At 44.8% G+C, this 27,419-nt stretch overlaps 1 protein-coding gene across 1 annotated transcript; it reads left to right on the forward strand.

The window, feature by feature from the left end:
• The first annotated feature begins 1,175 nt into the window (after positions 1–1,175).
• On the forward strand, positions 1,176–26,722 carry NAA60 (N-alpha-acetyltransferase 60, NatF catalytic subunit). Its single transcript, XM_082260559.1, has 8 exons — positions 1,176–1,313; positions 12,552–12,635; positions 15,332–15,447; positions 15,528–15,657; positions 15,747–15,843; positions 19,170–19,404; positions 24,258–24,420; positions 25,747–26,722. Exons 3-7 carry the CDS (start codon positions 15,338–15,340, stop codon positions 24,412–24,414), a joined length of 729 nt encoding a protein of 242 aa, XP_082116685.1. The 5' UTR covers positions 1,176–1,313; positions 12,552–12,635; positions 15,332–15,337; the 3' UTR covers positions 24,415–24,420; positions 25,747–26,722.
• Positions 26,723–27,419: the final 697 nt, after the last annotated feature.

Consider the following 27,419-nt stretch of genomic DNA (forward strand, 5'->3'; position numbering starts at 1 on the left):
GCACACTGATCTCTGCACTGAAGGGGGCACACTGATCTCTCTGCATTGAATGGGGGCACACTGATCTCTCTGCATTGAAGGGGGCACACTGATCTCTCTGCATTGAATGGGGGCACACTGATCTCTCTGCATTGAAGGGGGCACACTGATCTCTGCATTGAAGGGGGCACACTGATCTCTTTGCATTGAAGGGGGCACACTGATCTCTCTGCATTGAAGGGGGCACACTGATCTCTCTGCATTGAATGGGGGCACACTGATCTCTGCATTGAAGGGGGCACACTGATCTCTGCATTGAAGGGGGCACACTGATCTCTTTGCTTTGAATGGGGGTACACTGATCTCTGCATTGAATGGGGGCACACTGATCTCTCTGCATTGAAGGGGGCACACTGATCTCTCTGCATTGAATGGGGGCACACTGATCTCTCTGCATTGAAGGGGGCACACTGATCTCTCTGCTTTGAATGGGGGTACACTGATCTGGTCATTCTGCATTGAAAGGGGGCACACTATACCTTAATTACTGAAGGCCCCTTTCACACTTTTGTGACCTCAAAGTCACGCAATTTTTACAGCGTTTTTTGCCGCAAAGCAATGCCTATTACATTTTTTTGTTTGCGCCCCCCCCCCCCCCCCCAAAAAATTTTGAGCACCAGCCGTCACTTATATATATATATATCAATTAAGCGCTGCACTTTTATCATGATTGAAACTGATAAATAAATTCAATTTTTTTTTCATTTTTTTATTGGATGTATTTTAGAGCATAAAGTAAAAAAAGGTTTGTTTTTTTTTCAAAATTGTCAGTCTTTTTTTTTTTTTTTTATAGCACAAAAAAAAAAAAAGGCAGTGGTGATCGAATACCACCAAAAGAAAGCCTTTATTTGGGGGGGGGGGGGGAGAAACAGGACATCAATTTTATTTGGGTACAGCGTGCAATTGTCAGTTAAAGTAAAGCAGTGCCGACCGTATCGCAAAAAATGGCCTGGTCATTAAGGGGGTAAAACCTTCCAGAACCTTCCGGGGCTGAAGAGGTTAATCAACCACAGCCTGTAACTTCACAACACGCTGCCCTGGGCTGGTGAGGGACGCGCATGCGCACGGCGCCCTGCTCGCTCGCTGCTACGGTAGTGTTGCTATGGAGCCTGGTTCGGGGGGCGCGCCTGACAGGCAGGACGCGCGCGCCCGCCACAAGGAAATAGCCCAGCTCCTCAGTTCCTGTTTCGGTGACAGCAAAACAACGGGCAGAGCGGAGCCCCGCCTGTACAGCGGAAGTCCCGGGGGAGGCTGAGCCCAGCACCGACAGGAAGGTAAGTGGGGGAAGTGTGATGTGCTGGAGGAGCCTGGGGCCCTTCATTGTACAATCCTGGGGCCCCTTCTGCTGGAAGGTCATTCCATAGCTGGCATACATGTCATAGGCTGCTGATGTGGTGTGAGCAATCATGGTGTCATATCTGCAGGTTTATTGTTGAATGAATAGCAAAATATTCTCTGGATTTTAAAGAGGACCTGTCTGTGAGAGCGGAACCATGGGAGCCGCCATTGATGATGTAACTGAGTGTGCTCTGGACCTGACCTTTGACCTCCCATCCGCCATGTGTGTTCAGGGTCACTGATGGCCAGGATCTGGATGACGCCTACAGAGGTGGCACCTTTTTAGGCTTAGTTTGCATTTGCGCTTGGGGCGGTAAAAACAGGAGGTTGAGCTGCGTTCTTAATGCCCCCACGCTGCAAAGGGTACGCCCATGCCATGGTAATCATGACCCCCCTGAGCAGTACTGCCCACTGAATGTGATCCACTCAAAAGTGGAACTTCCGCTTTAAGTGGTCCTGACCCCTTGACATGCCACATCTGGCATGTCATTTTTTTTTTGGGGGGGGGGTGCGGGTACCTATTTGACAAGTACCCGCTCCCACTTCCACTCAGATCGCCTAGGGCGGAAGTTCTCCTCTCTCCCCCCCGATTCCTCCAATTTTCTGGGACATGTCACAGGTCCCAGAAGATTGCCCGGCCACTCAGGATGGGCAGTGCGAACCCGGCTGTGAAGTCGCAAGCTGTGCCCACACTAGAGATGTCGGTGCCATGGGGAGAAGACAGAGAAAACCGGGCTCCCCCCGGCCACATTGCTGGACCATGGAACAGGTGAGTGTGTGTTTATTAAAAGTCAGCTGATACACTTTTTGTAGCTGCTGACTTTTAATAAACACAAAAGCCAGAGGAACTCCACTTTAAGTAAAAGTTTTCCTAAACCCCGGACCCTGCATTCCCTATATCTGGTCTCCCCAGGAGCCTGCATTCCCTATATCTGGTCTCCCCAGGAGCCTGCATTCCCTATATCTGGTCCCCCCTAGGAGCCTGCATTCCCTATATCTGGTCTCCCCAGGAGCCTGCATTCCCTATATCTGGTCTCCCCAGGAGCCTGCATTCCCTATATCTGGTCTCCCCAGGAGCCTGCATTCCCTATATCTGGTCTCCCCAGAACCCTGCATTCCCTATATCTGGTCCCCCCTAGGAGCCTGCATTCCCTATATCTGGTCTCCCCAGGAGCCTGCATTCCCTATATCTGGTCTCCCCAGGAGCCTGCATTTCCTATATCTGGTCTCCCCAGGAGCCTGCATTCCCTATATCTGGTCTCCCCAGGAGCCTGCATTCCCTATATCTGGTCCCCCCTAGGAGCCTGCATTCCCTATATCTGGTCTCCCCAGGAGCCTGCATTCCCTATATCTGGTCTCCCCAGGAGCCTGCATTCCCTATATCTGGTCTCCCCAGGAGCCTGCATTCCCTATATCTGGTCTCCCCAGAACCCTGCATTCCCTATATCTGGTCCCCCCTAGGAGCCTGCATTCCCTATATCTGGTCTCCCCAGGAGCCTGCATTCCCTATATCTGGTCTCCCCAGGAGCCTGCATTTCCTATATCTGGTCTCCCCAGGAGCCTGCATTCCCTATATCTGGTCTCCCCAGAACCCTGCATTTCCCTATATCTGGTCTCCCCAGAACCCTGCATTTCCCTATATCTGGTCTCCCCAGAACCCTGCATTTCCCTATATCTGGTCTCCCCAGAACCCTGCATTTCTCTATATCTGGTCTCCCCAGAACCCTGCATTTCCCTATATCTGGTCTCCCCAGGAGCCTGAATTCCCTATATCTGGTCTCCCCAGGAGCCTGCATTCCCTATATCTGGTCTCCCCAGGAGCCTGAATTCCCTATATCTGGTCTCCCCAGGAGCCTGAATTCCCTATATCTGGTCTCCCCAGGAGCCTGAATTCCCTATATCTGGTCTCCCCAGGAGCCTGCATTCCCTATATCTGGTCTCCCACAGTACACAGAACATGGAAATTCAATTATTTTAGTAAATATAAACTACTAAATACCTTTTCCCATCAGCAGTATATAGCAGTCTTGTCACTTCTATCAGTGTCTGGTGAAAGCTTGTAGGAGGAGTTTTAATTCTCCTCTGACTGTCCTATGAGGCTGCAGGACCCCTGACCCTCTGTCTGGACAGTGCTGATTGGTCCTGTGCTGATCACATGCACTCTCCAGAAAAAAAACCTCTAGCAATACACACCAAACTGAGCATGTGCTGAGTCCCCCCAAGCCTCTGTTCTATTAGGTGATGGATGGGGGACAGTGGAAGAAGAGGAGGATCTGTGCATACAGGATCAAACAGCCTTTTTTACACAATGCAGAGGATTAACCTCTTAGGTTCCACGGTGAGTATAACCAGCATGCTTTACTGCAAATACAGACTGATTTTACTGTTGTGGGTTTAGTAACACTTTAATAGGGACCACGTGCAGTGCTTTTAAGGGCTATAACCTGTCACATTCTCACCTCCTGTCTAATGCCCTCCGTAAAGCAATCCACCGCAGATCACTCTTCAGAGAGCAGTGCTTGTGTAAATGAGCTCTAAGGGCTCATTCACATTAACATTAGTCGATGAAGAACGATCCAATGTTGAATCACTCTCCAAATAGCATTTGGCAGGCGATGAAGAGGCATTGTATTGCCCCCTTCGCCCCCACACTAGTGTGCTGCAATGCACGTGTTTGTGGGGCACTTGAAGGGCAGCCCCTTCCACTTGAATGGGTCACATTCGACGGGCGCAACACCCGGCAACAGGGGTATAATCCTGGCTGTGGCATGTGTACAACTCCGGCTGCTGCCTCTGCAGCGGTTGAGCTAGGCTTTTACTGCCCCCCAAACGCTACCCCCTGCAGAGGAAACCTCTAATGTGAACGCACCCTAAGGACTCATTTACACCAGGCCTGATGGACGCTGCACAGCAATGCCCAATTGAAGTCCCAAGGTAAAGACACGGCAAAAGCCTATCTTTGTATAGGGCCAGTTCATACCAATGTCTGCAATGAAAGGTTGCAGGCATACATTTTATTACAATGCAGCCAATTGCAGGACGGGGTAACACATTACAATGCAGCCAATTACAGGACATGGTAACACACTGCCACAAAGAGAGGTGAGTGTAACATAAAAGCTAATAAAGAATAGAAAAAGCAAGCACTACGATGCTTTGTAGGGAGCACACACAATGCACCTTATGTGTGCCTTCAGGCGTGCCCGCTGGTGGGAATGGGGCCTTCAAAGCCAAGTTGGTGGTGGCCAAAATAAGCAGCTGCCCCTTTAACTGAAAGTCGCCATAATCTTTCCTTGACAACATCCCGGAACCTGGACAGGAGGGGCGGCGTTTCCTGGATCTGATCTGTATTTTCCTCCTGCAACCACTGAAAGTCTGCTTCTTATTTCCCTACCGCCCGACATTCAGCATCAGGAGGAGGAAAATACAGTGGATCGGTACCAGTACATGCCACCCATACTGTCCTTCTTGCTCTTCTTTTTTTTCATTACCAATCACACACTGTGTATATTCATAACTGAAGCATAGTAAACTGTGTTTTGTATGCTTCAGTTTGTTAATGAACAGGAAGCCGCTCAGCATAGAGCACTTCCCATTCATTCAATGTCCAGTGCAGCTGAGGATGCAGGAAAATGGCCTAGGAAATCTCTGTCCTGAGTTCCTTTCTCTGTCTCAAAAGTGGAACATCAGGGTCTCACGTTTAGACCCCTGATATTTCACCAAAGCCATCCCAATGGGCTACTAAAAAAATGCTTTAAAAAATAATAAAAACAAATGTAAGGCTCTAATGACCCCATCCACTACTGTACTGATCCCGTCCACTACCCCACTGACCCTGTCCATGACTCTACTGACCCCGTCCACTGACCCAGTCCACTACTGTACTGACCCTGTCCACTACTGTACTCATCCCGTTCACTACTGTACTGACCCCTTCCACTACCCCACTGACCCTGTCCATGACTCTACTGTCCCCTTCCACTGACCCCCGTCCCCTGCTCTACTGACCCACTGACCCCATCCACTACTGTACTGACCCTGTTCACTACCCCACTGACCCTGTCCATGACTATACTGACCCCTTTCACTCACCCCGTCCACTACTGTACTGACCCCTTCCACTACCCCACTGACCCTGTCCATGACTCTACTGTCCCCTTCCACTGACCCCGTCCACTACCCCACTGACCCCGTCCACTACTGTACTGACCCCGTTCACTACCCCACTGACCCTGTCCTTGACTATACTGACCCCTTCCACTACTGTACTGACCCCTTCCACTACCCCACTGACCCCGTCCACAACTGTACTGACCCCTTCCACTACTGTACTGACCCCTTCCACTACCCCACTGACCCCGTCCACAACTGTACTGACCCCTTCCACTACCCCACTGACCCTGTCCATGACTCCACTGACCCCTTCCACTGACCCCATCCACTGCCCCACTGACCCCGTCCACTGCCCTACGGACACCATCCATGTTTTTATGCATTTTAAAATGGTTGTTTATTTATAAAAGTGTGAGGGTTTTTTCATGGACACACATGAGCTCTGGGATGCACACCCCGAGGGTCCTTTCACATGGGTGGTCCGATCAGGTCCTCCTGTCAGTTTTTCAGGCAGCCCTGATTGGACCCTTCATTCACCCCTATGAAATGTCTACGGACACCCGCCACTATCCGATCCGATCCTTTCCGCCAAATCCAGACTGATGGTGACCCTATTTTCCATTCCTCTGGAGGATATAGGGGAGAGCAGGACCCTGTCCGTCTCTGCTCTGCACAGTGAGCGGAGATGGACCTGTCATCCGCCTGCACAGCACAGATTAGTGGAGTGGCGATCCCCTGCTGGGCATAGCAGAGTCTGCCTGAGCGGACCTCTCGTGTGCAAGGACTGTAATGGGCTGTGCATTAGGCTGTGCTGTGAACGGGAATATTCAATGCAGACCTATTTAAATCAAGATGAGAAATTAACAGAAAAACAGGTAATGATATTCCAAATAGGGATTCAATCCTATCAAAATCGCTCAAAAGAAGAAGCAGGACTGGCACACTACGGTATATGTGCATTTCATATATTAAATTGAGGCAAAATTTTGTTTGCAACCTCTGTACCTCCTGCTATTATCTGAGTGCTTCTTCCAGTTGTGTATATTATGATACATCTCTATTTTGGCTGAATATGTCCTATGTGCTGTAGTGCTGATGTAGCTACATTTTGCCTCTATATTTGTATTCTATTAAATGGTGCATATAGTGTATAGCGTGCTAGTCCTGTGCTCTTTCTTTTTCTTTTGACCATACTAATTGACTGGCTTCAGAACGCACGTAATACCATGTGTTACCATGCTTTATGGTAAAACACGCATTTTAATACACACACAACTTCAGCACACAAATCTGCAGCCAGCCTTGTGTTATGAGCCCAGATTGGTGTAATACACTGCTGATAATCTGCAGCATCTGACACCACGATAGCTGCCCATAAGGAAACCTTTACTGAGAGAATACAGACGGTGTCACTGCTGACCCCGCTCTGGAGATGCTAATTTCCTGACTTGCCTATGTTAAAGTAGAACTATAGGTATTTTTTTTTATTTTCATTTTGGATAGAGCATGAGAGGGTTAATAATAACCCCTGTCAGATTTATTTTTCATCATTTGTGTCCCATTGCAGAGATTTCCCTTCACTTCCTGTCCCATAACCAAACAGGAAGTGAGCGGAAATCCTGCAAATTAATGGAATTCCTTGGGGACCCCCAGGTCACCAGAGCTAGTGTCCCCATTGGAAGATTTTCCTTGTATTACTTTTCAGTGGACAACCCAAAATTTGGGATTGTCTTTTACTTTTAATGGTAAAAAGGATAAATAGAGAGGGTGAATCTCCCTAATGGGGACACAGACAGTAATGCAAACTGAAAAGCGTTCTAATCCTAGTCCACTCTATCCAAAACTAAAAAAAGTTTTGCCTTTAGTTATACTTTAACTTTCTGGATTTGAAACTTTTTGAGTCCCTAAAGCAAACCTCCAAAAGAAGGAAAAAAAAAGGCATCCAAGAGGCACGGGGACCTTAAAATAAAACATGCATCATACATACAAAGTAGTGAGGGCAAAAACATTTAGGCTGGGTTCACACTGTGCGCGGCGCAGCAAGCAGCAGAGGTTTGGTCCGTCACTGTTCACCATTTCAGGTCCGAATTTTTGGCTGAATTCGGACCTGCAACGGAGCCAAAGACGCACAGGACTCTTCTGCAGTGCGCTCTGCAGCCGCCCCGGGGATGTGTGAACCAGCTCCATTGAGAGCCAGTCACACTCTCCTGTTATGCGAATTGGATGTGGGGAAAGCTGCATCCAATTCGCATATGTGTGAATGCAGCCTCACAGAGCCCACTGACTCAGGTTAGGCTGCTCATAACAGACAAGGCTAACCTTTAGTGGGAACCCCAGCAGGTTACCAGAAAAAAAAGTGCATACAAGGAAGGAGCGCCAGACCAAAAGGTAAAGATTCCAATTTAATTTATTGGTATTGTGCCAAAAGACAACCGATGCGTTGGGGGGGGGGGGGGGCAAAGGCCTGAAACGCGCTGGTGTCTTTCCGCACAATACCAGTAAATGAAATTGGACTCCTTTTTATCTTTTGGTCTGGCGCTCCTTCCATGTATCAAACATCAGAAAAGGCAGAACTAAAAAGTCAGAACTGCTCTCTGGGGACTCTGAAGCCTGGGGGGGATCAGCCTAACAGCCAGGGAACTAGTATTTTTATAGGGAGAGGTCAGCAATGGCAGCCTCCATGCTTCTTTAATACAGGTTTCCTTTAAATCTCTCAGGCCTCTTGCACACTGCAGCTTTTATTTATTTTACTGAGCCAAAATGCAGCCCGTTGTACGTAAAGCGCCTATTTACACAGGCGTGTAAACAAGTGTCGTGCATTCTTTAGTAAAAAAAAAAAAAGAGAGAAGAATCTGCTTTTTTAGTCAGTAATTTACACGTCGTGCGTGCAAATGCACACAAACGTGCGCAAATGTCCATTTACATATTGTGCAGAACAAGAACACGAGAAAATGATTTTGCGTGAAAATGCGTGCATGCACGCAAAATTGCGCAAGCGCATGTCCTCGAAAATGCACGTAAATACACACAAATGCATACAAAAAAAAAGTCTGAAAAAGTAGATGCTCAAACAGGAATATCAATCGTGTGCCAGAGGCCTAATAGAGAAAAAATAATGGGGGTAGTGAGGTAATTGGCACTGCCTATATGTATGGTGTATAGAGTATTTGGTATCCCAATGAATCACGGTACACTCATATGCAGAAATATTAGACCATATATAAAATACTATAAATAAGAAACCATATATAAATAGTATAAATATAAAGTGCGATGATGTAAACAGTAAATAAATAAATAAATATATATAAGGTGCTTAGTGAACTAGGTGACCAAATAAAGTGAAAACGGTGTCCAGTGGACTATATGTTGGTCATAAAGAAATAAAGACTAAATGGTAGTGGAGAAAAAATTCAAGTGTATCAGCAAGAGCCGGTGAATGAAAGAATAAAAGAATTGAATTTTTTCTCCACTACCATTTAGTCTTTATTTCTTTATGACCAATATATAGTCCACTGGACACCGTTTTCACTTTATTTGGTCACCTAGTTCACTAAGGCTGCATTCACATGTCAGCGTATTGATCGCGGGCAGAATCACCGCGATTCCGCCCGCGATCCGGAAATCATTGCAAAGCGCGGGACGCATGTGCGTTGCCCGTGATTTGCAATAGCACCCCAAATGCTGTGCGATGTTGCCGCGATTTCCGCCTGCCGAATCGCGGTAACATCGCGGAAAAAAAAATCGCGGGATGCATTACGCCCAAAATAGTACAAGAGCTTCTTTGGAGCGTAATGTGTCCCGCAATTTTTTTTTTGCCCGATGTTACCGCAATTCGGCAGGCGGAAATCGCGGCAACATCGCACAGCGTTTGGGGTGCTATTGCAAATCACGGCCAACGCACATGCGTCCCGCAATTTGCAATGATTTCCGGATCGCGGGCGGAATCGCGGTGATTCTGCCCGCGATCAATACGCTGACATGTGAATGCAGCCTTAGTGAACTAGGTGACCAAATAAAGTGAAAACGGTGTCCAGTGGACTATATATTGGTCATAAAGAAATAAAGACTAAATGGTAGTGGAGAAAAAATTCAATTCTTTTATTCTTTCATTCACCGGCTCTTGCTGATACACTTGAATTTTTTCTCCACTACCATTTAGTCTTTATTTCTTTATGACCAACATATAGTCCACTGGACACCGTTTTCACTTTATTTGGTCACCTAGTTCACTAAGCACCTTATATATATTTATTTATTTACTGTTTACATCATCGCACTTTATATTTATACTATTTATATATGGTTTCTTATTTATAGTATTTTATATATGGTCTAATATTTCTGCATAGGAGTGTACCGTGATTCATTGTGATACCAAATACTCTATACACCATACATATAGGCAGCGCCAATTACCTCACTACCCCCATTATATCTTAAATATTGACTTTACAGTCTATATTTCTGAGGTAGGCTGCAGCCATCCTACTCATTTCTCCATAAGCGTGGAAATCCCCACCTACACACTAATAGAGAAAAAGATTGTTGGGATCCTTAGCTAACCAGATGGTCTTTACTGAAGATCAATGACCTTTCCTGGGGTGGATTATAGGACTGTCCATGGTAATTGGGGACAACTGACCACTATGCCATATTACGGCAGCACTAGTCATATATTCGGATTGGTGTGTATTTAGTAGTCGCTATACACAGCTGATAATAGGATATATGAGAAGGGACACATAACCCATAGAGAGCAATGTGATCCTGAGGCCAGACAGCTCCAGCATGTAATAATACACCTGCGTTGTACAGCGTGCAGCTTTACCAGCTGGATCCTGTGTCCAGGCACCAGAATGAATGGCAGTAGAGATCTGATTTATTGTAGAACACCACAAATTATCCAGATGTACCTGCTGTGTGCAGCTTCAATAAAGGGAAAATACAGAATATAGTCCACCATCCCAGTGATGTGTGCAGGGTACCCAGCACAGTGGTGTTCTTGGTGCGAATCTTGGCCAGGACACTGTCTGCATGGAGTTTGTGTGGGTTTCTTTTGGGTACTTCAGTTTCTTCCCACTCTCCGAGGACGTGCTGGTAGGTTAATTGGCTCCTGTCTAAATTCTCCCATGTATGTGTGTACATATTTGCTATGCAGATCTGTTATCACATGCCAGTCCCAAGACCAAGAAACTAGGGAGGGTAGATGCATACACGCACACAGTACTGGGCAAAAGTTTACATACAGTTGTAGACAGACAAAATTACTCTCAGAAAATTGTATTTTATTTCTAGTAGCCATTTTGTTTGAATACAGCAGTCTGCAGTGGACAATGGAGAATCTACATGGACTGCGCCTAGCACCTCCCTTTTCCTTACCTGAGCCCCATTCGATCCAGCTCTGCTCTTTGCAGAACCATTGCACAGAGCAGGTTAGAGCCAGTTCACACTGGGGCGACCTGTCAGGCGACCTGGTCGCCTGACAGGTCGCCGTAGGTCGCCTGCCATACAGAAGCTATGGACCCGTTCTAATAGGAGCGACACAAGTCGCTCCTACTTAGAAAAAGGGTCCGAAGCTTCTTTGGGGCGACCCGGAGCGACCTGCATTGACTTCAATGTTATGAAGTCCGTGCCGGCCGAGGTCGCCCCGGCAAGTAGCATCGCCCCAGTGTGAACGGGGTCTAAAGAGTCGGTTCCCACTGGGGCGGCACGACTCTGTACTACTTTGGGGGCGACTTGTGCATTTCCATGCACCACAACTTCGGAGCGACTTGCATGGACTTCACATAATGGAAGTCTATGCAAGTCGCTCTGAGGTTGCCCCGAAGTAGTACAGGACCCTTTTTCTAAGTCGGAGTGACTTGTGTCGCTCCTATTAGAACGGGTCCTGTAGCAGTCAATGGACCGCGGGGGAGCGCGACTTGTCAGGCTGACAAGTCGCGCTAGTGTGAATCGAGGCTAAATGACATAAAATAATATTGACTAGTAGGCCACTTTAGCCTGCCCTAAGTCAGGGGTGTCAAACTGAATTTCATCGGGGGCCACATCAGCACATAGTTGCCCTCAAAGGGCCAGTTGTATCTGTAAGTCTAGATCAGTGGTCTCTAAGCTGGGGACCAGATGTGGCCCCTTTGCTTGCTTTTATCCGGTCCTTGGGGCGCGATTTCATCCACTGATAACAACAATGGGGCATAATCCCCCCCCCCCAGTGACACAGATGAAGGGGGCAATATTCCTTATACTGGTACCAACAATGGGACATAATTCCTCTCAATGACACCAACAATGGGGCCCAATGACATCACTGATGGGGCAATTACTCTCACTGAAACAATGGAGCATTATTTTGTCCCCACTAATGTAGGGACCTTTTCTACTCCCAATGGCCACAGTCCGGCCCCCCTTCAAAGTCTGAAGGAGGGTAAACTGGCCCTTTGTTTAGAAAGTTTGGAGACCCCTGGAATAGATTTCCAGACCACCCCCCCCCCCCCAAGTCAAGAGTCCACCACCCTCCCTTACATTATAGTGCACCCCCTACCTGCTGCCTGGAAGAAGCTGGGGGCGGAGCTAGGAAGCAGAAGGTGCTGGGTCTGGAGAAGGATCAGAGGAGGGCTGGAGTTTGCTCAATGCTAAGACTTGTGCATTCCCACGCACCACATGGTGGCCAGCGGAGTGGGAATGCCACCATGTGGTGCATTCCCACGCACCACATGGTGGCCAGCGGAGAGTGTCTGCCTTTCACTTGGTGATCAATAGAAGAAACATGCCCCCTTTATTAATGGTTGGTTGAGAAGGGCCTCTTCCATTTATGGTATGTGGGACAGGGGACCACTTACATTGGTAGACAATTGAGGAAGAATGTCCTTTACTGGTTACATTTTTGGTTGGTCAGGAAACCCAAAGCTTTTCTGGAGGAACCCTCCGGTTTTACAGAACCTGGTTGAGAAAGGCTGACTTATAAAATATGTACAGATGATCAGTATAACTGTTTGGTTCCCACTGATAGAAGTTTAGGCTCGCTTGTTTCTTCATTCTAGTCTCTTTTTTTTCTCCTCCAGCTCATGGACTTTTTGTAAACCATTTGGGAGCTCAGGGCTCAGTCGGGGCAAGCCAGCCTGAGTCTGGTCAGCTCTGGAAACAAGGTGAGGCCTTTATTACCTTTTCATTTACTTTTATGCTTTACTGGATGTTGAACTCAATTGTCAGTCTGGCTTTATGAACATGGCTGTATATTTGATCACATGTTGGCACATAGTCTAAGGGCACAGTACACTTATGGCAGGGTACAATGTCCAGTGATATTATCAGTAAAGACGAACTTCAGACAGATGAAAAAACCAAACAACATAGAAGTGTGTTTTATAAAAAAAAATAAAATAATGAAATACATTTTTAAATTGAACTAGTTTAAGTTACTGATTTGAATTGGTAGCAGTCTGTGTGTGAACAGAGGGATGACTAATGCTGTGCAGTCACAGATTGGCACAGCGTTGGGGTGACCAGGCCATTTTGCCTTACTGCAATAGTGTAAAGTCAGGTCAGCAACCTGGCTCTATGTGGGTAGGGCTGTGTGTATCTCCGGAATACGACACTACCTGCCTGGAGGGAGTTTGCATGTTCTCCCTGTGCCTGCGTGGGTTTCCTCCAGGTACTCCGGTTTCCTCCCACACTCCAAAGACATGCTGGTAGGTTAATTGGATCCTGTATATAAAAAATAAATAAATAAATTGGCCCTACTGTGTATGTATTTGAGTTAGGGACCTTCGATTGTAAGCTCCTTGAGGGCAGGGACTGATGTGAATGTACAATGTATATGTAAAGCGCTGCATAAATTGACAGCGCTATATAAATACCTGAAATAATAATAATACTAGTATGCCACCAGATGCACAGAAATACCAGTATTTTTGTAGGAAAATGTTTCCTATATACTGTATGTATTTTAACAGTATAGGTAGCTGTTTGCCTTGAGTTTAGTTTTAAGTCCAGGAATTCCCAAACTACGGCCATGCAGCTGTTGCAGAACTACACATCCCATGAGGCATTGTAAAACTCTGACATTCACCTAAATGACTAGGCATGATGGGAATTGTAGTTCCTGAACAACTGGAGGGCCGTAGTTTGGGAATCCCTGATTTAGACCATCGAGACAAATTTTGGGCTTCTTTGGTCTAAGTCCATCAGATCAAAGTCCTATCTTTTATCTAGGGATGCACCGATGCCCGATTTTGTTATCGGTGAATACAAGTACTGATACTTGTGCTCAAGTACTTGCCGATACCAGGTATCGCTAACTTTGCGGTGCGATTTGAACCCATACAAAATGAATGAATTGGGTCAAATCGCTCTACAAAGAGGCACATGTGATTTGAACAGGAATGCGGTGCTTCATTCATCAGCCTTCTAATTGGCCACAGCATACTGGACATCTGACAGCTCCTTTGACAGATTGAGTCTCCCATCTGGCATCTCCCCGTGACTTGCCTGGATTCCTGCTTCAATTTCATAGCACTTTCTCCAGGAATTCTAGTGGGGACTGATCTTTTGGACTGGGGCTTGTTTTATTCCTGTTACCAGCGGTGTCAATACGGTTTCATCTAACACTTTTGTTGAATAAACCTCGCTAAACTATTGGCGGTTTGGCACCCCTCTCTCCCCCTCCCTTGCAGTGCAGTAAACGTTGTGATTTGGACAGGAGTCGCACCGCATGGACAGGAATCGCACCGCATTCCTCTTCAAATCACATGTGATTCATTAAGTGTAATTTGAGCCCATTCATTTTGCATGGGCTCAAATTGCACCGCAAAGGTATCCGTTTTAGGTATCGGATCATTTACACTAGTACAAGTATTTGTGCAAATGCTTAGTATTGGCACCGGTATCAGTGCAACCCTACTTTTTTTTTTTTTTTTTTTGTATCCAAAGCTTCATCAGACTGTTCTGATGGGGTTCTTATTTTATAGTGCAGGCTTTACTGTTATTGGTGGTCACGGAAGAAGCCAGACTTCTGATTTCAGACCTTGAGATGTATACTGACCCAGTGTCATTGCATAGTGATTTTTCAGGTTTGTAAAGGAGCTAGTGTGTGTTTTTTTTTTTTTTTACCCTAGTGGAATTGGAGTAGAAGTTATGAATGGTGTTCAAGCACACAAACCACAAGGTCTCAATACCTTTCTGTGTTTTGGTGCACAGGAATGACAAATTCATGCAATCCTAAAGCTGCTGCACAGGAGGGTCGTATTAATACAAGAGACCTAGATCTTCGTATGTAAATGCTTTGAATTGTGAAAGCAGAATAAGGCCCCTTTCACACAGGCGGACCGTTCAGATCTGAGCGGTCCCCCCATGCATTCCTATGGGGCATTGGATGACAGCGGAGACATGTCCACTTACATCCGATCCGTCAAATCTGGACTGATGGAAACCCTATTTTCCATCCGTCCAGCGACCGACGGTCCATTCCCATCCGATTTCCCCCATAGAGATGTATGGGGCTGTGACAGCTGTGTCTCCGCACGCATCACGAAGAGACAGCTGTCATCCTTCTGCTCAGCGGGGGATCGGCGGCTCGATCCCCCGCTGAGAAAAACGGAATCCATCCGATGGACAGATAGTGTGAAAGCAGAATAAGACCCATGTCACACAGGTGATTTGTGGCAGCTCTCCTTAGGCTCCATTCACACCTAGGCGATTTTAAATCTGCCTGCGACTTACAAGGCAAGCATGCTATGGTGCCACGTGGCTTCAAATTCTACTTATTCATAGTTTAAACAAGCTTTAAAAGAAAAGGCCATTCCATATTCACAATATATTTTTTTTTCCTTTTGATCTCCTTCAGGTGTGAATGAGCGAAGAGGAGCTCCCCACTGCCGTCGCCGACACTGTTCTGCGTTTTCTTTGCCACGATGACATAGACACTGTGAAGGAGCTATGTGCCGATTGGTTCCCCATCGAGTAAGTGTGTTACCGCAGAAGTTGCACTTTGCTACACCAACAGATGAACGTGCATAATCTTTTCTCCTCGTATCCTTCAGGTATCCAGACTCCTGGTACAGAGACATCACTTCCAACAAGAAATTCTTCTCATTGGCAGCCACATATCATGGACAAATAGTGGGCATGATTGTGGCAGAAATAAAGAGCAGGACCAAAGTACACAAAGAGGCAAGACTATGCTTGCAGTGCTTTCTCTGTATGTCAGGAAGGACTGAAGTGTGACTGTTTCTGTATGTTCTTTTTTTTTTTTTTTAAAGGATGGGGACATCTTGGCGTCCAGTTTCACGAGCGACACACAAGTGGCGTATATTCTTAGCCTGGGTGTGGTAAAGGAGTTCAGGAAACAAGGGATTGGTGAGGACCACAATTTCCCCATTCTTCTATAAAAGGCAACATTTGTAGTAGACTTTCCTGTCTATGTCCAAAAAGTTTTGACTGGAGCGGGGCTTTAATAATTCACATTTGGACAACAAAAGGCAGACTTTCAGCCGGTGCAGGAGGTCCACTAATGCCTCGTTTCCACTGAGCGGATCGGTTCGGGTTCGGTTCGGTACGGTACGCTAATTTGAGTGTTTCCATTATGAAAGTGGCCCATACAACCGAACCAAACCGCACCATTCCTGGTCCTGCTTCAGATGTAGGACCATAGGAAATGGTACGGTACGGTTAGGGCGGAGCTACTGGCGTCACACGATACATTCCACTGATTGGCGGACAGGAAAACTTCAATGCTCACGTCAAATGAAAGAGCAAAACAAACACCTCATTTGGTGTAAACCCCGCATGGTCCCTGGTGGTCCGACTTGCAGTGGAAATGCTCACCTGAATAGACCGGACCATTCTAACCCTTCCAAACTGTACCGACCCGAACCGTTCCGCTCAGTGGAAACGAGGCATTAGCCACTTTTGTTACAGAGCACCGAGAAATTGATTCCTCTGGAGTCCATGTGTAGTCACTATAGAAGTGAAGACCATTTATTAGGTGTACTGATGGTGCAGCAGGAGCATATAAAAACAATAAAATTTGTTAGACCCAGGACTGCCCCGCATGAAAATGGAGCTACAGAATCATCCTTATCTACCATTATAATGTATTCCCTCCATGATCTAAAGTTGGCAATCCCCACTGTTTCCCTATTTATTTATTACAGTACTTATATAGCGCTGTCAATTTATGCAGTGCTTTACCCATTATACATTCACATCAGTCCCTGCCCTCAAGGAGCTTACAATCTAAGGTCCCTAGCTTACTCTCATACATATTAGGACCAGTTAAGACAGGAATTACTCTACTAGCATGTCTTTAGAGTGTGGGGGGGAAACCCACACAGTCACAGAGAGAACATGAAAATTCCAGGCAGGTAGTGCCATGATTGGGATTTGAACCGACGACCCTAGTGCTGCAAGGCAGAAGTGCTAACCACTTGGCCACTGTGCTATTTAATGGAATTCGGAAATTCTCCAGAGAATTGTTTTTAACCTTTTTTTCACCTGCTTATCAATGAAGACTAGGCAATGATTTAAAGAGCTGAGAGATGTGTGAAGTGACAGTCTTTGCAGGGACCAGCAGTGCCAAAATAAGACTGGTTGTTTGGTACTTCAGAAGATGCTCATTGCTCCTATCTACTAGTAAGTCTCCACACAGCCCACCTTTAAAAAAGGGCTGTGACTTCAAACAACTCACAATTCTCATATGAAAAAGGAAAGTGGAATGCCAGTCAAACTTTTTTCTAGTTTTTCATATAGTAGAGAAGGATTAGAACCTCTATCTGTTTAAAAGCTGTGTTTATGTGAATTGGAATGTCCCCAAAGTGAGGGAAAATGTCACCTTTGACTGTAGTTGTCACTGGAGCCCCAGGCCTAATCCAATAAAAGTAAATAGAATGACTTTAACCACTTAAGCCCCGGAAGATTTTACCCCCTTCCTGACCAGGGCCTATTTTGCGATTCGGCACTGCGTGAATTTAACGGAAAATTGCGCGGTCGTGCGACGCTGTACCTAAACAAATTTGACGTCCTTTTTTTCCCACAAACAGAGCTTTCTTTTGGTGGTATTTGATCACCTGTGCGATTTTCTTTCTTTTTTTTTTGATCATGCGCTATAAACAAAAAAAGATTGTCAATTTTGCAAAAATAACAATATTTTTCACATTTTTTTTTTATATGAAATTCCCATAAAAAAAAAATCAAAATTTTTTAACATTTTCGGCCAATTTGTTTTATGCTACATATGTTTGGTAAAAAAAATCGCAAAAAGCGTATTTTGATTGGTTTGCGAAAAAGTTATCGCGTTTACTAACAAAGGGAAAGATTTTTGTAATTGTGTTTTTTTTTTTTTTTTTTTTTTTTTTTTTTTTTTTGCGGGACTGCGACATTGTGGCGGACAGATCGGACCCTTGACTGACATTTTTGACACTTTTGGGGTTACCAGTGACATTACTACAGTAATCAGTGCTATACATATGCACTGTTACTGTAAAATGACACTGGTAGTGAAGGGGTTAACTTTATTTGAGAGGGAGGGGTGGTGTGTGTCCCTAGGGGCATGATTCTTACTGTGATTGGCTGTGGCTTGAAGCGTAGGAACAGTGATCAACAGTCCTGCATAGTAGAACCGTATGATCACTGTTCATACACAGGGGAGAATGACAGGCGGCTTGTTTACATCAGCCGCCTGCCTTTCTCCCGCTGTCACGGACGATCGCGAGTGCCCGGCGGACATCGGGTCCGCCGGGCACACGCGCCCGCTCCCCAGAGCCTCACAGGCTAGTGACGTACCCATACGTCACTTTGCCTGTGAGGGGCTGACCGTCGCAGTATATGTACTTGCGGCGGTCGGCAAGTGGTTAAAGGGTTACTAAAGGTTTAATTTTTTTTTAAATTACAAACCTATTATATTTACCTGCTCTGTGCAGTGGTTTTGCACAGAGCAGCCCTGATCCTCCTCTTATCGGGTCCCTGTCGGTGCTCTGGGCTCCAAACCACCCCCCTCCCCCACCGCTTGCTAGGGGGCACTCATACATACTTGCTCCCAAGCCCCGACACACAGAGCGTGGCTTGGCCCCGCCTCTGCTTCCTCCTCACTGGCTGTAATTAACAGCAGTGGGAGCAATGGCTCCTGCTGCTGTCTCTGATCCAATGAGGAGGCAGAGAGCCTGGAACGCAGCTGCTCTCATGCACATTGCTGGATCAAGATCGAGCTTGGGTATTTGGGGGATGGGGTGGTGTCTTCATACTAGGTTTTTTTTCTTCATGCATAAAATTAATGAAAGTAAAACACCTTCAGCCTTTACAACCATTTTAAACAATTCCCAGAGAACATCCTTTACGCAAGCAAATGTTTTTGGTTTATTAGCTATTGCTAATGTTTTTTGGTTTATTATTAGCTATTGCTAATGTTTTTGGTTTATCAGCCACTACTAAAGCAAGCTATGGAGTCCATCTGTGGACCTATCCTTGTTGCGTGGATCTACTGGGACAGTGAGGCTAATGCTATATCATCTCCTTGGCAGAATATCTAACTGTTCCTTTTGTATAATGGTGGAAGATTTATTACCTGAGGAATGTAAACCAACAGTGAGCCCACAGTGCTACTTCTGCTTCTTTTTGGATTAGACTTGACAAGAACGTTGCATAACGATGACATGTCTTGCTGCTTTATCTTGTATTTCTCCTGTCAGGTTCCCTGCTGCTGGAGAGCTTGAAGAGTCACATTTCCAGCACTGCCCAGGATCTGTGTAAAGCTCTGTACCTGCATGTCCTGACTACCAACAGCAGTGCAATCCGCTTCTATGAGAACCGCCACTTCCATCAGCACCACTATCTGCCCTACTACTACTCCATCCGTGGGGTGTTGCAGGACGCCTACACTTATGTCTTATACCTTAATGGTGGTCACCCACCCTGGACAGTAATATATCCTTCAGTGGACATTGCTAACAAAACTGTCTTCATGCATTATTCCTCACTTGCTTCTGCGGGGTCAAATTTGTTGCACCCAAATATACAGTATCTCACAAAAGTGAGTACACACCTCACATTTTTGTTCATATTTTATTATGTCTTTTCAAGTGACAACACTTAAGAAATTGCACTTTGCTACAATGTAAAATAGTGAGTGTAGAGCTTATATAAGAGTGTAAATTTGCTGTCCCCTCAAAGTAACTCAACACACAGCCATTAATGTCTGAACCGCTGGCAACAAAAGTGAGTACACCCCTAAGTGAAAATGTCCAAAAAGGGCCCAATTAGTAATTTTTCCTGCCCGGTGTCATGTGACTCGTTATTGGTACAAGGTCACAGGTGTGTTAAAATTGGTGTTATCACTCTCACTCTCTCATACTGGAAGTTCAACATGGCACCTCATGGCAAAGAACTCTGAGGATCTGAAAAAAAGAATTGTTCCTCTACATAAAGATGGCCTAGGCTATAAGAAGACCCTGAAACTGAGCTGCAGCACGGTGGCTAAGACCATACAGTGGTTTAACAGGACAGGCTCCACTCAGGCCAAGCCATGTCGACCAAAGAAGATGCGTGCACATGCTCAGCGTCCTACCCAGAGGTTGTCTTTGGGAAATAGACATATGAGTGCTGCCAGGCTAGCTGCAGAGGTTGAAGGGGTGGGGGGTCAGCCTGTCAGTGCTCAGACTGTACGCCGCACACTGCATCAAATTGGTCTGCATGGCTGTCGTCCCAGAAGGAAGCCTCTTCTGAAGATGATGCACAAGAAAGCACGCAAACAGTTTGCTGAAGACAAGCGGACTAAGGCCATGGATTCCTGGAACCATGTCCTGTGGTCTGATGAGACCAAGATAAACCTATTTAGTTCAGATGGTGTCAAGCGTGTATGGCGACAAACGGGTGAGGAGTACCAAGACAAGTGTGTCTTGCCTACAGTCAAGCATGGTGGTGGGAATCTCATGGTCTGGGGCTGCATGCGTGCTGCTGGCACTGGGGAGCTACAGTTCATTGAGGAAACCATGAATGCCAACATGTACTTTGACCCATACTGAAGCAAAGCATGATCCCCCTCCCTTCAGAGACTGGGCTGCAGGGCAGTTTTCCAACATAACGACCCCACACACACCTCCAAGACCACCACTGCCTTGTTAAAGAAGTTGAGGGTAAAGGTGATGAACTGACCAAGCATGTCTCCAGACCTAAACCCTATTGAGCATCTGTGGGGCATCCTCAAATGGAAGGTGGAGGAGTGCAAAGGCTCTAACATCCACCAGCTCCGGGATGTCATCATGGAGGAGTGGAAGAGGACTCCAGTGGCAACCTGTGAAGCTCTGGTGAACTCCATGCCCAAGAGCGTTAAAGCAGTGCTGGAAAATAATGGTGGCCATACAAAATATTGACACTTTGGGCCCAATTTGGACATTTTCACTTAGGGGTGTACTCACTTTTGTTGCCAGCGGTTTAGACATTAATAGCTGTGTGTTGAGTTGTTTTGAGGGGACAGAAAATTTACACTGTTATACAATCTGTACACTCACTACTTTACATTGTAGTAAAGTGTCATTTCTTCAGTGTTGTCACATGAAAAGATATAATAAAATATTTACAAAAATGTGAGGGGTGTACTCATTTTTGTGAGATACTGTATTTGTCAGCTGTGTTTCTTTAGTGGCAACTTTTATTAGCAGAACAATGGCACATTTTACTGTTCACTTTAACAGTTTTTAAGCTGAACTGCAGGCAAAAGGCTAAATACACTGCTCAAGAATATTAAAGGAACACTTTGAAAACTCATCCGATCTCAATGGGGAAAAATATCATGCTGGATATCTATACTGGTATTCTATCTCTCTCTCTATCTCTCTCTCTATCTCTCTCTCTCTATCTCTCTCTCTATCTCTCTATCTCTCTCTATCTCTCTCAAAAAAAAAATACATTTAATTGTGTAATAATGAATATTGAGCTGTTTTATTTATGTCTTTTTTATATCTGTCTGAAGTTCAGCTTTAACCAAATCATCCAATAAGGTTTTAGTTTTAGCATTTTCTAGACATGTTTGTCTGTAAAGTACACTGAGCTGAAAACACAGCCAAACGGGTAAGAATACTTTAATACAGAAGAGAAATAGTGGGGGAGATTTACTAAAACTAAACAAAAAAATTGGGTGCAGCTGTGCATAGAAACCAATCAGCTTCCAGGTTTTATTGCCAATGTGTAATTGAACAAGCTGAAAGGATAAGTTCACCTTTGGGAACATGTTACACGATCCACCTGTTTTTAGGGTGGAACATGTAACATCTTGCCAATGCTACAACCACTGCCTGATTTCCTGTCTCTTGTGCATTTAAACATTCTGCCTGTTTGCAAATTTTAATATTTTGAGTAAAAGTTCCATTTTAAATAAAACGTGTCATTTAGGAAATATAGGCATTCTTGAAAACTATAGTTTTCTCGTTGTCTCTGGCTTTGGCACTTTGACTGACCAAACGCAGCAAGGGTAATACGAAGTCTTGATTTGCATAACTGTTCTGGGCCAGCATTTAAAACACGCACACTATGTGCCTTACCATTCATTCTAAAGATCCTTTAAAGCTCATGCACACAGCTACAAAAAAAAAAATGTAGACTGTATTTTTACAGTAAATGCAAGTAAGCATACATGTAGTATGTGCTAATATTTACATGCTGACAGCACAAATGTACTCTCTTGGCATACAGTAGCTTCCTGCATCCTAGCAGCGAAGAGCGCTAGGCAGCAATGGCTGCCTGAGTCCTATCAACAAAGCACACTAGGTAGCAGTCCTAGCAACCAGTAGGCTGCATTAACGCTTAATGCTTGTACACATGTAACCATTACACGCATACAGCATTTGGACACATTAAAATGCAGGATCTTTTTCTACCTACAGCATGAGCCCTTCGGGGGCTTAAAAAGCATAAACAAACCACCTGCCCTTCAGCGTACTGCAACATATAGGTGTGAATGCTCTGTGCATTGTGGTGTGCTGCCTAAAAAAGTGCAGGCATTTTTTTCAGGTTGTTAAAGTGGAATTCCAGGCAGCTTAAAACGGCTCCCACCCTGCTTTAAACTACTATACTAACTACCCTTTAACCTCCCTGGCGGTAATCCTGAGCGTGACTCGGGGTGGATTTTTTAGTCCAGGATCGGTATCCCCGAGTCACGCTCGGGGTAGATGTGCAGAGAGCGCAGCGGTGTCTCTTACCTTCTCCTGGCGATCCAGCGATGAGCTCTCATTGCTGTGACCGCCAGCCGAGATCCCCGCCGCTCGTCCGTCGGTGTGATGACTTCCTAGTTCCGTTCCCTGCAGCAGCAATGCTGCATGGGAGCGGAACTAGGGAGGGAAATTCAAACGTTGCACAAAACACAAACACATAACACATTTTATATTTTATATATATATACACACACACACACACACATACATATATATATATATATATATATATATATATATATATAATATATATAACGCATGAATTATAATCTAATCAATAATATAATTTTATTATATATATATATTGTATAATAAAATTATATTATTGATTCGATTATAATTCATGCGTTTGTGTTTCAAATTTATCACATCTGGGATGTCTACTAGAGTCTTATTTTGGTCAGGTTTAAGTCAGTAATTACTAAGAATTGTAGGACTATAATACATAACGCCAAATTTCCATGAAAAAATTTGTACCGCTTTTGGTACATAATTCCTGACATAATCATACCACCAGGGAGGTTAAAAGGAAGATGCCTATCCGTTCTGTTGTCAATTCTTTCTTTCTACCCTGAATCGCTGGGAAAATCACGTGACTCAACTGGAGCGCCCTGAGAATCAGAAAGTATAAGCATTTTTTCTGAAGGGTAGGTAGTACAGAAGTTAGAAGGGGGGGGGATATTTTTAAAGTTAGTTAGATTTAGTCTGGAATTCCACTTTTAAGGCTTCTTCAGGGCCCATTTTTAGGGAATGGATTTCCTTCTTTCTTCTTTTTTTGTGAAATCCCTAAATCTGTAGGCTTAGTGCTGCTTTAACACAACATGCATTAATCCAAAAAAGCAACCTTGGAATAAAAGTGATTGCTCTTCTGCCCCTCTTCACATGTAAAGCCCCGTACACACGATAAGTTTATCGAACGATCTGTCATCCGTTTTTTGTGGCATGCTAGTCTGATGTGGAAAGTGAAGAGGTTATTTTCATACGAATTTTCCCGTACGACAGAATTCTTCTTCAGAAGTGATGTCATGTGTTGGATTGCTTTCTATGTGTTCTTTCATCTCTGAGCATGCTTGCTCATAAGATTTTTCCCCGTCGAAATCTGTACTAATGAGATGAATATCGGACGTGTGTTGACGGAGGACAAAAATTTTAATGCTTGCACATCAGGATTTTGTCATCCGAAAAGTCGGAGTGGGCTGTCGAAAGCACCATACTAACAATCCGAAAATCGGCAGATCGGTCGTCGGACGAAATTTCCCTTCCGAATTTCTTATCGTGTGTACGGCCCTTAAAAGATGTCTTCTGCAGCTGGACTCCCAGCTATTGACCCGATTTAAATTGCTAAGTTCACTGACGTCCTCAAACCTTACAAATAAATCTGCACGTGATTCAACTTCCCAAGAGGTTTCCAAAAATTTTATCTGTTTTCCATGGCTTTTGATTTAACAATTCCTTCCTGATCCTTGGCTTGTGTTAGCCTCTTGAAATAGAGTAAATTACATGGAAAGATAGATATATCCCCACTACAAGAGTTTCCATACTTGTCTTTTGTTTTCCTTGACTGGTGTTCACGGACTATATTCAACATCTAGGCTCTGCGCTGGCCGGTCTCAGCCCCTGCTCTCTTCCTCAGAGGATCTACCGTCAAGCTCACACCCTGTTGCGGAGTTTGCTGCCCTGGTCTGGCATCTCTGCCAAGAGTGGCATTGAGTACAGTCGTACCATGTGACCACAGGTAATACTACTCAATATTAAATGGGTAGAGCTACTGTTCTATCCCAATGATTCATTATTATTTTACGTAAGTAAGATGCTTTACATAGGTGAGATGCTTTACAGTCCCCTCCACCTTGTCCTTTACTATATGTGGCATTCACCTACTCCATTACTTCCTGCTATGTACTTTCCTCTAGAGGCCCATGCATTTAATGGGGAACTATTGTGCATTTTCTGTACATTTTGTCTTTTGAATCCATGTTGCCAAGATATATAAGGTGGTTTTTCCTTTGGAAAATGTGGTTGTCGGACATGGTAAAACCAGCTTTTGGAAACTGATTGTTCTGTAGTTTGACTTTAAAGTAAACCAAGTGCCACTTTGATAGCAATACAAACTTATAGGGCTGCACACTGCGATTCCAGAGTTTCTCAGACAAGTAGAACACAGTACCAGCTGGCTTCCTCAAATTCACTTCTCCCCCTTTTTGAAGCTTATTCATAGAGTCTACAAAGAATTCCTAGTAGGGGGCAAAATGCGTTAAGAAAGCCAGCAGGTAGAGTGTTCTCTCTTCTTCTTGTCTTAATAAAAGTTTATTGGAAGAACTGTGAAAGGGCGGTGTGAAGCTTTACAAGTTTCCATTACTATGTGGGAAGATCAGTCTGGAGAGGAATTGCATCTGCAGCTGGGGCTGCTTGACCGGCAATAGGGATGATTGAGTGCAATTATGGGGTGATGTTGCCATTGCCACTTAGATTTTAAGGGTACACTTATATAATCCACTTTTCCTGTATGAAAATTAAGCTGTCAATCATTTTAAACTTTGAAAAGTCTTGGCAACAAGTTGGTATAGCAAGGGCTGGTCATAGGTGGTTTGATTATAAGGCCAATTCTACACTGCAAGAGGGCACTAATGATTGCCTTGATTGTCTGTCTTTTTTTTTTTTTTTTTTCTTTAACCTTCAATGGAGAAGGACCCAAATTATTGTGCATTCCTCAGTGTTGGCGCTGTATGACATAGGAGGTATATCCCAGAACATTGGTCTTAAGCTGGATACAGACTATCCAACTTTTGTGGTTAGATTTCCTTCAAATTTACCTTTTCTATGTAGTGCAAGGGCCTGCCAGATTGCATACGAATTGAAAGTGTTTAGGTTTGACCTCATATTATATGGTTTTGGTAAGTCTAAAGGAAAAGGTCTTCAGAAAATCTTATAGTGTGTATGGCCCATTAGGGAGATCTCTGCCTTAGGATATTTCTCAGTGAATTTAGTCCCACTGAGGAAATTTTAAAATTCTTCATTGCCTAATTGTCTTTTTTTTTTTTTTTTTCTTTATCTCCCACAGATCCTTGAAGCTGAACCTTTCAGTGTGTGAGCATCACAGTCTGCTCTGCCCATCATCATGATAGGATGATTGTCATCGTAGAGGTGTCACATGACTTCCAATGCACAGAACAGCAACACTTCTAACATTTAGGATACAGGGTCTGTGATCTATATCACCTCTCCCGGCATTCTGGGATCTGCTTTGCACCCATGCACAAATAAGAACTCAATGGGATCTTCCTTTCCATTTTCATGATTTCTGGCTGCTGCTTTACCCCTAGTCCCTCAATACTCCCCTTACAGGATCCCATTGTCCAGTGACACGGGAAAGCAGCCTAAGTGTTTACTGTTTTGTAGCCTGGAGCTGCATGTTTTTTTTTTTTATTTTTTTAAACCTTTTTTCCTTTTTTTTTTTTTTTTTTTTTAAGCTTTTGAAAATGTCTTCGGGTCTCAGCAAAGGTCAGAGAATATCTGCTGCAAGTGTAACCACTTGCTTGCTTTTGAGAGTGTTCTTCACACAGGCACACAGCACTATGCAGCAGTTTATAAGGCCTCTGCTATGTAGAGGACAGATTCGCTCTTCTCCGTCTTCCCGATGTGCTAGCTGCAAGTAGAGTCTGACCAATATACTGCTTGTCTGGCAGACTAGAGCCAATACCTGTCCACTGCTGGGTGTGTCTGATACTGGTGTAATTTTTTATAAATATCTAATCGGCGATGGTGGTGTGTCTGTGGTTCTGTGAGTTTGTTCCCATGTTTTATTTTATTTTAGACCATTGGAAGGGCAAAGAAGCTGGTGTTTGACAAGATTGGGTTTGTATTTGAGGACAGATATTAATAACCTTAAAAAAGACTGTACTGATACCCTAGTTCAGCCTAACCTGATTACATTGCTAGTGGCACTGTGTGGTCTTACAGTATAATTTTTGTATCTCCAGTGTAATTTTATAATCACTTCCCTGTTTCATTTTGCCCTTACTGCCTCTAAAACTTCTCGAGATTTCAGACACATTAAATTTATTGGCAGAGGAGGAAAGAATTGCTGACGACATTCATCACAGTGATCACAATCCACAAAGAACCCTGCCAGGGTGCCATGAAATGTCTTTATGAATACAAGCTTGGACATGGTCTCCGAATCATAATGCAATATTCAATCCTTACAGGATTTAGGGCCAACGGAGATTTTTAAAGTTTATATGCTTAGGGCTAATTTCATGCAATCATGGTAACCAAACAGAATTTATTTCTTTTTCGTTCATTGGTGGACACAGCTCCTGATTCTTCTTACCAATGGGTTATACTGCCCCCTACAGGAGTAGGACAAATCTACGCCTATGGGCAGTCCCAGGGGGGTATAACACCCACTTTCAGCTATAGGCACTCAGGTTTTTTTCTGCCTAATCAGGATTAAGGACCTAGTTCCTTGCTGGGATCTCTGGTCCTGGCGTTTTTTTTCCTATCTTTGTTATTTTGTTCCTGTTAATCTACAATCAATTGCCGGACTGGGCGACAGACTGGATAATCTAGATCCAGAGGGTCCCCCCAGTCTGGTCAGCGAGCATGTGCAGACCGCAGCTCCGCACTAGGTCGGCCGCGACATAGCCCCGCGAGTCGGGGACTGGCCTGCGAGTTAAACGCGAGGACGCATACAACCTGGCCTCGGCTTGAGTCGCAGTGTTTCTCCTGGCC

This window comes from Pelophylax lessonae (assembly GCF_965119305.1).
Source record: "Pelophylax lessonae genome assembly, chromosome: 6".
Classification (NCBI taxonomy): Eukaryota; Metazoa; Chordata; class Amphibia; order Anura; family Ranidae; genus Pelophylax; species Pelophylax lessonae.